Here is a 13,016-nt window from a genome sequence, read left to right on the forward strand (position 1 = left end):
CCAGAATCCAGTAGCGCTTGAACAGAATGGGAGAGACCATTAACACACAGAGAAACAGGGATGAGTGCCTTGGTATGGGGGATTTCCGGGGGAGTTGTGGTCGTCAGCACTCCCGCCACTACTGACGACCCAGATCTTTTAGCTGTTCGGGGCAGGTAATTCTTCTGTGTCCCAATACCCCACAATAAAGACAAGCTCCGGTCTCCAACCTCCTTTGTCGTTCCTCTGGAGACAGATGGGCTCTTCTCAACTGCATGGGCTCTTCTGAAGACGACGTAGAGCAGGAAGGGTTGCCCTGGGGACGGAGCCAGAAAAACTTGTGTCAAAATGGGTTCTCTGCTCTCTATCTCTCTGCCGTAGACGATTGTCCACCCTGATAGCGAGGGAGATCAGATTGTCGAGGGAATTAGGTGAATCACGAGTGGCGAGCTCGTTCTTCAGCCGGCTGTTCAGCCCATTGGAGAAAATTCCCTGAAGAGCCTTGTCATTCCAACCGGAATTGGCAGCCACAGTCCTAAAATCCACAGCGAAATCGGCAACGCTTTGTTTTCTCTGGCGGAGATGGACAAGTCGTTGGACTCGGTCCTCGGACTGGATGATCGAACACCTTCTTCATCTCCTCTATGAAGGAAAAATATTAAAGGTCTCTGAAGCCCTGCTGTTCATAAGCCGCCTCTGCCCATGCTAATGCTTTCCCTTCTAAGAGTCCAATGAACTATGAGATCTTAGACCTGTCGCTGGCATAAGTGAGGGGTGGGAGTTCTGACCTGAGAGAGCTTGTTGTAGTAGGTTGGAAGGCGTTCTCTGGATTGGCGTTTGCTGAATCCATCCTCTTGGCCAGATTGTTCTGTTATGCTGAAGTCTGATAAGAAGGATTCACATGCAGACTAAGATCAGACTTCCAAAGACGATTTTATTTGGCCTCCCTGGATCCGGATATTTTCCGAGAGGAATATGGAAGACAGGTTGGCAGGCAGACTGGCAGGCAAGCAGGGAGGCCAACTGACAGGCCGAAAACAGGCTGGTGGGCAGGAAGAAGGGCAGCAATTAGGCAAGCAGGCAGACAGAACGACATGATTTCTAACGGGGAAAAAAACACAAACAGGTTATCAACTTGAAAATGTCACTGAGAGGAATTCTCAAGGCCGAGAGTTGTACCACAGGGTGAAACAACAATCTGGCGAAGACTGGTAGGCTGAGCCGTCCTTAAGTAGTCTGCCGCTGATTGTCTGAACGAAGACCAGGTGTAATCCATCGTAATGAGCACAAGGCATGCCTACCACTGCCACACAAGAGAGGGCACCATAACAGGAACGGGAGACGTCACCGACGGACCATGACTGCAAAGTGGACCAGGGAAGCCATATTTTCCTGCAAGTGCTGTGCGACGCAGCACAAGTCAAGGCAATGTCCAGTGTTTGGCAAATATGCTCCAACTGTCACGGGAAGAATAATTTTGCTAAACAATGTTTCACTAAGGAGGAAAACAGGCAAGAATGTAAATGTAGCGGAGGACACAGATTTAAGTGACACTTCTTTGCTGACCTCGTTAACTGTGAAAATGATGAAGGAAAAGTGAACAGCATTACAAATGATGATAAATGGATCACTCCTCTACTGATTAACAGCCTCTTTGTCACTATGAGACTGGATTCAGGTACAAAAACAAATCTCATTAGCATGTCGGATGTAAGACAAATGCTGCTCATTTGTGGCTGAAAGACACCAGTTCTGAATGTGACACTAATGCTATGGTGCAAAACTTTCCTGATGTGTTCAAAGGGTTTGGCGCTTTGCCCTTTACATACAAAATCCAGTTGAAGGAAGGTGCCCAGCCAGTTGTGCATGCCCGTCGGAGAGTTCCAGCTCCACTACGTGAAGCTCTCAAATGAGAATTGGACAGGATGTCTCACTTGGGTGTGACCAAAAAGGTCCAAGAACCTACAGAATGGATCAACTCCATAGTTGTCACCGAAAAGAAGAATGGCGAGTTGAGAGTATGCATGGACCCAAAAGATCTAAATGAAAGCATGAAGCTGGAATATTATCCAATAACCACTAGAAAGGAAATCACAAGTGAAAATGCAGGTGTAAACTACTTCACAAAACTTGATGCATCACAAGGTTTCTGGCAGTTGCGGCTGGATGAGAGCAGCACGAAGTACTGTACTTTTAATAAACCTTTCAGGAGGTACTGTTTTCTTAAACTGCCATTGGGAATAAAATCTGCTCCAGAAATATTCCACAGAGTAATGGAGTAGATCACTGAAGGCTTAGGAAGAGTCAGAGTCTACATCAATGACATCATAGTATGGGGCTCATCCCTTCAAGAACACAACCAGAGGCTTTACAAAGTGATGGAGCGCATACAAAAGTACGGACTGAAACTCTATTGAGTTTCAGTCCGTACTCAAGAGTGAGTTTGCAGTGCAAGAGATCGTCTTCCTTTGGAAACAAACTTACAGCTGACGGCATACAACCAGATGAAGAGAAAATAAAGCCACTATTGAACATGCCAAGACCAACAGCAGAGGTGCTCCTGGCTAGTTTTGCGCCCTGAGCGAATCACCCACATGAAAGAGCAAGTGTAATCTGAAACCTGACTTTTCTGACCTTGATCCTTGATGATCCAAAATCATCATTTACATCATCATATAATATCTGTTGTGCAATTGTATGATTGATGCTGATGACAAGTCCAGAGAGACACTCCTGTGACATATTGGACATATTTGTCCAGTACGAGCTGCTCTAATATATTTCAGAAGGGCCTGAATTTACAATTAAGTTACAATATGTAAATGAGACCTGCGATGGAGTGGTGAGGTGTCCAGGGTGTACCCTGCCTTTGCCCAAAGCCAGCTGGGATAGGCTCCAGCTTCCCCGCGACCCTGAATTGGATAAAGCGGTTTAGAAAATGAATGAATGAAAATGAAACCATTCGTAACATGCATCAGTTACCCAAAAAAAAAAAAAAAAAAAAAAAAAACAACATAATAATGCACAAACATCCTATTATTAACTAAGCATAACACACTACAAATTAATTTAAAAAGCATCATAAGCTTCTAAAATTTCATGTCAATGTATCCTGGCATCACATGAATGTCATATAAGTTACTTAAGTTAGCATAGGCCCATATAGAGCATTAAACACTCCAGTCAGGACGTACTATTGTTTACCACATTCCCAGACTAACATGTGAACTTGTGTTGCAAACACAAACGAATATATTCTGTGGCTAAGTAGCAACATATTAGCAAGAGGATAATAAAAATTGTTTCATTACATATACAATAATCACTAGTAGGGACCTGCAGACCTTTATCTTTAGAGCGTTTCTCTTCTTCCCTTCTCTTTCTGAACTGGGTGCCTCATGGTTTCTTTGGTCCAGTTTACCAGCCTTTGACTCAACTAAACATCACCTTTCCATCCGTCAAACACCCAGAGACTGATGTGAACAAATTCATGTTGATGCAGGCAGATCCTTTTCTTTTTCTTTTTTTCCCTTTTTTGTAAAAAACATTTTCACGCGATGAATGTAACATTATACACACGTGTTAATTTTATGAATGAAATATATATATATATATATATATATATATATATATATCTATATATATATATGGATGCAGTAGTGTGTGATAATTAGAATTCAGTCTACCCCCCGCCCCTCCTCGCTTTTCCTCTGTGAGACGAACCTGCTCACAACCTCTACAGTTGCCAATAGTTTTAAAATGACAGAAAATGGTAGCAGTAGTTTTTCTTCAGTAGATTTCTTTCCCTTTGTGTGTAAATGAGCAACATGAGGCGGTTTAGACGAGCTCTCCTCTGGCTGACGGCTCATCCTGTCAAGCTGACGTTAACTTCAGTGGAAAATAATCCTTGTTAGACACATATACAGTCGTCCTCATATGTATTCATACCCTCCCATTAAAGAAGGAGAAAAACTGAAACTGACTAAAGTCAGAATAAATAAATGTTTGATGAAAATCATGACACTATTTTCTAATTCTGGTTCAACAGAAAGATTTTTTAAAAAGCAAACAAACATGATAAAATAATACATGTTCCATCAGTCATAAACTAATATTTAGTGGAAGAATCCTGTGATGTTTCCAGTCCAGTCAGGTGTTTTCTGTTCCTCCCAGTCAGACTTCTGCACCTGTTGACAGGTATTTTGTCCCACTGTTCATCAGAAAAATGCTCTGATTTGTCCAGGACACGTTTGTTTGTTTGTTTGTTTGTTTGTTTAACTCATTAAATGACAGCGTCTTATATGACTGGATTATAATTTAGCACGTTTAATTACTGTTCCTTATTCCAGTCTCCAGTTATCTGAGTGACTGGAATAAATTCAGTCTTTTCTTTAATGAAAGGAGACGAAGACATCTGAGGACGACTGGAATGAAATCCATTGTGGTTATTGGACACAATGTCCTCCCAGCTTGTCTACTGGGACAGATATGTGTGTGTGTAACCCCTGGGTTTTTCTATAAATGGGTTTTGCACATTTTCCTTGTTTGGTTGTAATTTTATTGATATGTATTGTTAAGGATGTTAATTTGATTTGTAAATGTGAGTTGTCTGTTTTCCAATTACATTGAATGTTACATGAAAATGTGGGAAACAATGTGGTGAAGGGAGAGACAATCTAAATTTATATGTCATTATTTTACGGGGTAGTTTCCCCCGAAAACTACCAGGACTTTATTGGTGTGGAGTCAGGACAAACACGCTCCAGTTGGAACACGTTGAGAGAAGAAGAAACGGCTTGCTCCCTTTAACTTTTCACTGTCCATGGCTCCGACGTTCCGTCACAACGAGAAGCGGCAAAACCAAGTAAGATAAGATGTTCTGCAGCACGATGTTGCATTGGACCTGCTGTTAATCAGCCTGGCAGGAGAGAAGAGGCTGGTAAGCTGAAACAGCAGTCATTTCATGGGACATTTTCATGCTTATAACTGTGAGGAGCGGCGCCACATGGTCGCTGACGAGGATGTACGGCTGCTGTTTGCCTTGCGGACTGTGAAAGTCTGGCTTAGGGTATTCCAACTCTCTGGAAACGGTAAAAGAAGCGCCTGTCTTTGTTTGGGAAAAAGTGGAACCAAACAACTGCGCCTTCATACAGGACGCATAACTGTGGTGGCATGAGTAAACCCGCCCAGTTTTGATTGCATCTCTTCTTGCTGTCCACTGGTGGACCTATTGGCGCCACCATCTCAGGCCTGCAACGATCACCATTGGTGCCGGCTATTTTTTGTTTTGGTTACTTTACTTGTCACGTGGTTATAAAGTGGGCCCACTACAGTTATGTGTTTTGCTAATGCTACTCAGGTCATGATGTTACAAACCATTGTTCATTAAACAGGAGCATCTTGTTAATTCAATTTAATTCAACTTTATTTGTATAGCTTTACAACTTCACTTCACACTTCACTTCACAACAATGTTGCCACAGGACACTTTATATCCACACCATTTCGAGCCAATTCATACATATCCTATAATAGAAACCAACTGATTGCATCCATTCATGACTTGGATCCAATCCCCAATCCTGAGCTGCACGAGGCGACAGTGGGAAGGAAAAAACTCCCCTTTAACAGGAAGAAAACCTCCGGCAGAACCCGGCTCAGGGAGGGCAGCCATCTGCCTCGACTGGTTGGGGTGGAGAGGACAGGAAAGACAGATCAACATGTACAACTGCACTTATTCAGGAAGACCTGCTGAAAAAAGGAGAAATATGTTAGAGACGGCAATATTGTCATATATTTATACATTAATATATTAGAGAAATAGAGCGAGGTACTTCTCAGTGCATCAGGTAACATCCCCATTGCTACATAAGTAATGGATGGCTAGACTACCCATAACTATAAGAGCAATGAGCAGAACCTGGACAGTTGGGTCCCGTACATGCAGACTCCAACTCAGGAGATGCTCATATCCTAACTATAAGAATCATGGAAAAGGAAGGTTTTCAGCTCCATCTTAAAGGTGTGGAGGGAGTCTGCCTCCTGAACCCACGGTGGGAGCTGGTTCCATAAGAGAGGAGCCTGATAGCTAAAGGCCCTTCCTCCCATAGGACTCTTTGAGACTCTGGGAACCACCAGTAAACCTGCAGTCTGAGAGCCAAGTGCTCTATTTGGAATATATGGAACTATAAGATCTTTTATGTACAATGGAGCTTTGTCATGGTACTAGTACAGCGCCATCTTTGGTGGGAATGGGGATACATTAAGCTTGTTCCATCCTCCACAGGAAACAATAACTTTTTTCTTGTTCTTGAGGCTCTGAGAAGAAAATGATGTCATTTTGTTCTGGCGGACGTGTTTGAAGACAGTTCTCGACACATTGGGCTGGCAGAACTTTTTTCTTGTGTGGCTCTGAGAAGTATGGACGAGGATGGATGGACCTGAAAAAAAAAGACGTTTTTTCTTGTTCTTGCAGCCTCGAGAGCAAGAATTCAGTTCTTGCTTCTTGTGGAGGATGTAACAAGCTTTATTCTAATGGTTTGACTTGTTTGACCAAAGTGCAGTGTGAACAAGATCTCGGTTCGCATGGATACATCCCCCTACAACTGAGTCGAGTCCCCAACCGGACTGAGTGTTGCAGACTATCCTGATGGGAATGCCCCCCTAATCAGCTAGGGTTCACTGCAGTCTTATCTGGCTACCTTCCTGGCTGTCTGGCCTCCTCTTCAGAGTGCCTGCTCGGCTGTCGCTTCATGTTAGATGCCTGGTTGAGATTTCAGTCTCTTTTATAATACTGTGTGTAAATGGAAATAAAAAATGGATTAAACTGACAAAACAGAGGTGAGAAGACTCATTTGAGATATGTAAAAACAATGAGTTTGACCCAATAGGACTAATTTCCATCACCCACTGAAAGTCTAGATCAAAAACCCAGTGTGAACCAGACTAAAGGATGTTTCTGGAACAGGTTTGTCACAGACTTCCTGCAAATAAATCAGAGGAGAATTTCTTCTGGCTGATCTTTGTTTGTTTCTCCAGATCTATGCAGCTCTCAACATCTTCTTTGGGATGGCGAGTATCGGCCTGCTGACTGTCGTGGCCATCGATCGTTACCTCACAATTTGCAGACCGGATATAGGTACGCAACCCTTCTTAGATCTACAAGCACCAAGCATGTTCTATTTGTCGGCTTGAGGTCCTAAATCTGGTCCAGCTCCAAATGAAAGTTTTACACTTAAGCCTGTTCCATCCTCCACGAGAAGCAAGAACTGAGTTCTTGTTCTCGAGGCTGCAAGAACAAGAAAAAACATCTTGTTCGGCAGGTACATCCATCCTCCAGGAGAAGCAGGTCTGCAGCGGGGAGGGATCACTGCAGGGGGGCGATGTCTGCTTTATGTGCAATGAACCCGGTTGTTACCTCCGCCGAGGGGGTTGTTTTCCCCGGTGTCTTTTTGCTCAAGATAACTTAAAAGGTTACGGAGGGATTTTTATAAATATTTCAAGAGTTGTTGCAAATGTAAAAATGAAGAAATGATTAAATGTTGGTGGTGATCCAGATCAGGAATGTTTTAAAAGGATTCTTTAACATTGTGCTTGGCGAAGGTTTCCGCTCCCCGAGTGCTTTACTAGTGTCATATTTAACAACCAACTTCGTCCGCGGCGGGGCGGGTCGTGCACGTGGCGGGGCGGGTCGTGCACGCGGCGGGGCGGGTCGTGCACGCGGCGGGGCGGGTCGTTTACGCGGCAGGGCGGGTCGTGCACGCAGCTGGGTCCGAGTGTTTTATTGCCACATGTAAAAATGTTGGTACTTTCTCACCACCTCGATCAGCTGTTTTATCAAAACAATCCATTTTGCCGGCAACAGCAAACACACGGAAGCAGCAACTCCACTTCATGCTCTCTCCGTGTTAACCACGCCCACCTCACATGTCCGACCAATCACACGATACTTCTCGCAGCCCCGCAAGAAAAAAGTTCTGCAGCCCGGTGTGTCAAGAACTGTCCTCAAACACGTCCGCGAGAACAAAATTACGTCATTTTCTTCTCGGAGCCTCGAGAACAAGAAAAAAGTTCTTGCTTCTTGTGGAGGATGGAACAGGCTTTAGTCAGGACCCAGCTGTAGGTCCTGAACTTATTCCAAATCCAGCTTAAATGCTAAAACCAGGATCAGAAAAACATTGTGTATGAACTGGAGGACCTGGTGTAGGTCCAGGGTGAACCAGTGTAGAACCAGAAGATCCTGGCGTGGGACTATGAGAACCTGGTGATGGACTGTCAGAACCAGGTGTAAGACCAAGAGAACATAGTGTAGGACCATGACAACCTAGTCTAAGAAGACAAACTGTAGGGCATAAAAAAAACCTGGTGTAAGACTGGGAGAACCTGGGGTAGGACAACAGGGATCCAGTGTAGGACCATTGCAATGCAGGAAAGCCAGGCATATGACTAACATAACTTGGTGTAGAACCATTAGATTCTGGTCTAAGACCATGACAAGCTGGTGTAGGACCATAAAACTTGGTGCAAGACCAGAAGAACCTGGTGTAGGACCAAAAAAGGCTAGACTAGGAACACCTGGCGTGGTACCACAAAATCAAGAGTAGGACCAATAAAAGCTAGTGTGGGATCTGGAGGACCTAGAGTAATACCAGAAGGATCTGGTATCGTACTAGGAGAACCAGGTATGAGACCATGAGTGATCATATAGGACCACAAGTAACTGGTGTAAGAATATCAAAACTCCCTGTAAAACCATGAAACTTGGCCTATGTCCAGAAGAACCAGTTTTTGGACTAGCAAAATCCAGTTTAAGACCAGAAGAACCTGATGCATCAAAGCATGGAGTATGCACCAGACACTCACTCTCTTGCCCCACCCCCAGGCCTGGCACCAGAGGGGGACCCCGGTGATCTGCATCTGGGCAAGGGTACATTTCTGCCAATGGTAGTCATCATCATGGGGGTCGCTAAACCACACTTATTCTGGTCCCTCCCCTAGACACCTGTTTGCCATGGGTGACCCTACCAGGGGCATAAAGCTCCCGACAACATAGCTGCTAGGATCTTCAGAACACACAGACCCCTCCACCACAATAAGGTGGCGGCTCAAGGTGGGGAGAAAATGGTGTAGGAAAATTAGAAATCTGTGGATGATCCAGGAAAAAATGGAATAATACATTGAGAATCTGGTGTAGGAACAGGACAACCTGGTGAAGGTCCATGAAAACCTTGTGCAGGCACAGGAGAACCTGGTGTAGGACCAAGAAAACAGTGTAAAACCATGAGAGTTGGTGTAGTACCAGGAGTACCTGGTGTAGGACCATGTATACACAGTGTAGAACTTGGAGAGCTGGATGTAGGACCAGGAGAACCCGGTGTAAGACCATGAGAGCCTGGTGTAGGAACAGGAAAACCCAGCGTAGGACCATGCAAACACAGTGTAGGACCATGGGAGCCTGGGGAGGAACAGGAGAACCTGTTGTAGGACCAAAAGAGCCTGGTGTAGGACAATGAAAACTTGGTGTAGGACAAGGAGAACCTGGTGTAGGACAATGAAAACTTGGTGTAGGACAAGGAGAACCTGGTGTAGGACAATGAAAACTTGGTGTAGGACAAGGAGAACCTGGTGTAGGACAATGAAAACTTGGTGTAGGACAAGGAGAACCTGGTTTAGGACAATGAAAACCGTGGTTAGGACCAGGAGAGCCTGGTTTAGAACCATGTGAACTTGATAGAACCAAAAGAAGCTGGTGCATTTCTACTAAACCTGGTTTAAGACTAGAAGAACATTTTGTAGGACCAGATTGACCTGGTGCAACCCCAGGAAAGCTTGGAGTGGTGCCAGGAGAACTTGGTGCATTACCAGGAAAAGCAGTCTTCAGTCTTTGTTCTTATCTTTCCAGGTCAGAAGATGACGGTCCGTTCTTACAACCTCCTCATTTTGTCCGCCTGGTTTAATGCTATCTTCTGGTCCTCCATGCCCATGGTGGGCTGGGCTGGTTATGCCCCCGATCCAACCGGGGCCACGTGCACCATCAACTGGAGGCAGAATGACGCGTGAGTCTCCAGCCGTCACAGACGTCTCTGTGCTGGTGGTCTGGTCTAACAGTTCCTCTTCCTCAGATCGTTTATCTCCTACACCATGGCGGTGATCGCTGTCAACTTCCTGATTCCACTGTCTGTCATGTTCTACTGCTACTACAACGTGTCCCTCACCGTCCGCAGATACAAGGCCAGCAACAGTCTGGATGCCATCAATGTGGACTGGTCAGACCAGATGGATGTCACCAAGGTGAAGACCCAGCTTTGCTTTTTGAACATACAGATGTTCACCATCTGAAGCTTGGGACACATATGTTTGTTTTTTTAATCTGTTGGAGAACCCAGACATGGAGATAAAAATTCAGAAATTGATCAGTTTTGATCGTATTATATGTGCAATGCTCAAATAATCTCAGCACAGCACACAGGCAATCTAGAATCTAGACCTCCAAGCCAGAAATGTTGCGTGAGCAAATGTGATCTAGCAAAAACCAAGAAGACGAAACATAGTTACACCCAGAAAACACATCACCTGGATGGGAGAAGAAATACAAGAGTTGTGTTTTTGTGATGTTTCAATCAACTGCTTTAGACAGAACTTTTATTCTGAAAGATGATTCAGCAGAACAGGATGTGCATACTAAATTCTAACTGTGTGTCCCAATTCATGAAGTGTTCAACATAGTCTGCGACTCCAAAGTGAGCTTACCGTCGATGAAATGAGATGGCCTGTCTAGTGGACGAGAATTACCCATAGAGCTCCAGTTCTAGTTTATCTAAGTTTATCTAATTACTGATCCCATTCTTCACAAAAAACATGAAAATATGTTTAAAATGACAGAAAATGGTGGCAGTAATTTAAATAGATTTCTTTTCCTTTTCCTTTGTGTGTAAATGAGCAACATGAGGCGGTTTAGACGAGCTCTCCTCTGGCTGACAGATCATCCTGTCAAGCTGACGTTAACTTCAGTGGAAAATAATCCTTATTAGACGCATGGAATTAAATTTATTTGTGGTTATTGGACACGATGCCGCTGTCCTCCCAGCTTCTCTGCGGGGACAAATATGTGTGTTTATACATAAAAATAATGAAAATAAACAGTCTGGTGTGGTACCTACACCGGCGCTCTGCTGCTCATTCTGTTCTATCAGGAGTGCAATGAATTCTGGGATAGTGCTGAATGAAGTTGTAGGCTGAGCAGCAGTTCTGAGAGCATGTAAAAAAAATACAGTTACTGCACAGCTCCTAATGCCCAACGATTCTATAAAGCCACAGGATCATTTTATTGAGTAATCTTACAAGACTTCACATGATCTGGTGGTTGCCATCCTTGGTCAGTTTCTTTAACTCATTTCGTGTCAATAGGAAAATTGACACGAAAAAAGCCTGATAATCCTTGTGTATGTACCCAGCTTTACCTGGCAGACCCACCAAGCCATTGAGTCAGGAGGGGTTTGTATGTACTCTAACTCTGGTTTGCTGCCTTCAGATGTCCATCATAATGATCGTTATGTTCCTCATTGCCTGGTCTCCATACTCCATGGTGTGTTTGTGGGCCTCATTTGGTGACCCTAAAACCATCCCGGCCTCCATGGCCATCATTGCTCCCCTCTTCGCCAAGTCCTCGACCTTCTACAACCCCTGCATCTATGTAATCGCCAACAAAAAGTGAGTGTTACTGTTCTTCAGTTGTTAGCTAACATTTGAATAGCCATGATGTATTCAGGGACCTCACCGTTTTCTCTTGCAGATTCAGGCGAGCCATCATAGGAATGATTCGCTGTCAGACCAGACAGCGGATCACCATCAATACCCAGGTTGCCATGACGATCTCACAGCAGCCCCTGACCCAGTGACACAAGGCAGCATTGATTCTCCCACTGTTTTTGAGGATGCCACGTAATGCAGTGTGATGTTTACTGTGTAATCTCCATCTACTCCGTCCACCACAATAAACCATCTCACTCTGTTTGTACTCGTATATCCTGGGAATGTGTGTTCAGTGTACGCAGAACCAGATTAAAACATCCATCACTGAGTTTGATCGCTTTATTTATTCAGACTAAACCCAAGAGGAGCTGATCCAGGCCACCGTTCCACTTTCCTGCTGAACAATGGTGTTCTGAAGGTGTCGCAACATACATAAACAAATCTTTCCAGTCGATTATCAACTCTGAAGCCTCCATGTGGACTTCATTAAACCAGCACATCAGCTCATAAATAAGTCCAAACTAAAAACAAAAACTGTTGGATCTGTCTGTGTTTCAGTAAATGGAGACTCAAACTACAAGTCCTAAGCAGCCAGAACTGAGTTGCCACATGCCATGGAGGAAAGACATCTGAATGATCTGAAAGAACAATCTGTGTTTACCTGAATACAGCTCTTTCCAAACTACCTGGACTCCGGTATCCCACAGTCCAGAGAGTTGACATTGACTAGGATGGATGTCCCAGCAGGTCCAGAACCCCAAATAGATCAACATGTTAGACTTTACAGTTCTCAGTGTGGTCCAGTAAGAGTCCGGACCTTATCCTGGCTGGAGAAACCAGACCACCTGGAGGAAGACAGAGTCTCAGTGGGGTCCAGGATCTGCAGTAGGATCTTAAGAAGCTTTAGACCTGGCCGCAAAAATTATAGAAAGAGTGGAGCAGAATTCCTCTATCAGAGAGACTGATATTTTATACTGTAAAGAAGATATATTTTAAAATCTAATTTTAGATTTAGCCCAAATGAACGACAACATTGCTTAAATAAAAGTGTTTTCATTCCGGTTCATTTCACCAAACAGTGTACATGTGTCATACTGCACTGTACCCAAAGCAATAAGTGATAGACCACGCCTCCACACAAACTACATTTTTATTTAACCTTAAATTTAAGCCAATCTCATTATGTTTAGTGAATATTTGCAGATTTGATTTCAGACAAACAAAATAATTCATTTTATTCACAACTTAAGTCACATATTGTTTTAAAACAGTTAGATCAAAAAGTT

The 13,016-nt window shown here is 43.9% G+C and overlaps 1 protein-coding gene across 1 annotated transcript in view; it reads left to right on the forward strand.

Moving 5' to 3' along the window:
• rrh (retinal pigment epithelium-derived rhodopsin homolog) overlaps nt 1-11,876 on the forward strand; it is a gene marked incomplete at its 3' end in the record, with an annotated part of 70,478 nt that extends 58,602 nt beyond the window's left edge. Inside the window, exons 3-7 of the mRNA XM_079262299.1 lie at nt 7,018-7,117; nt 9,881-10,034; nt 10,101-10,269; nt 11,510-11,688; nt 11,771-11,876. Of these exons, the coding sequence (XP_079118425.1) occupies nt 7,018-7,117; nt 9,881-10,034; nt 10,101-10,269; nt 11,510-11,688; nt 11,771-11,876 (708 nt within the window). The remainder of the gene's footprint in view (nt 1-7,017; nt 7,118-9,880; nt 10,035-10,100; nt 10,270-11,509; nt 11,689-11,770) is intronic.
• Nucleotides 11,877-13,016: the final 1,140 nt, after the last annotated feature.

This window comes from Telmatherina bonti (genome assembly GCF_933228915.1).
Source record: "Telmatherina bonti genome assembly, chromosome: 22".
NCBI lineage: Eukaryota > Metazoa > Chordata > Actinopteri > Atheriniformes > Telmatherinidae > Telmatherina > Telmatherina bonti.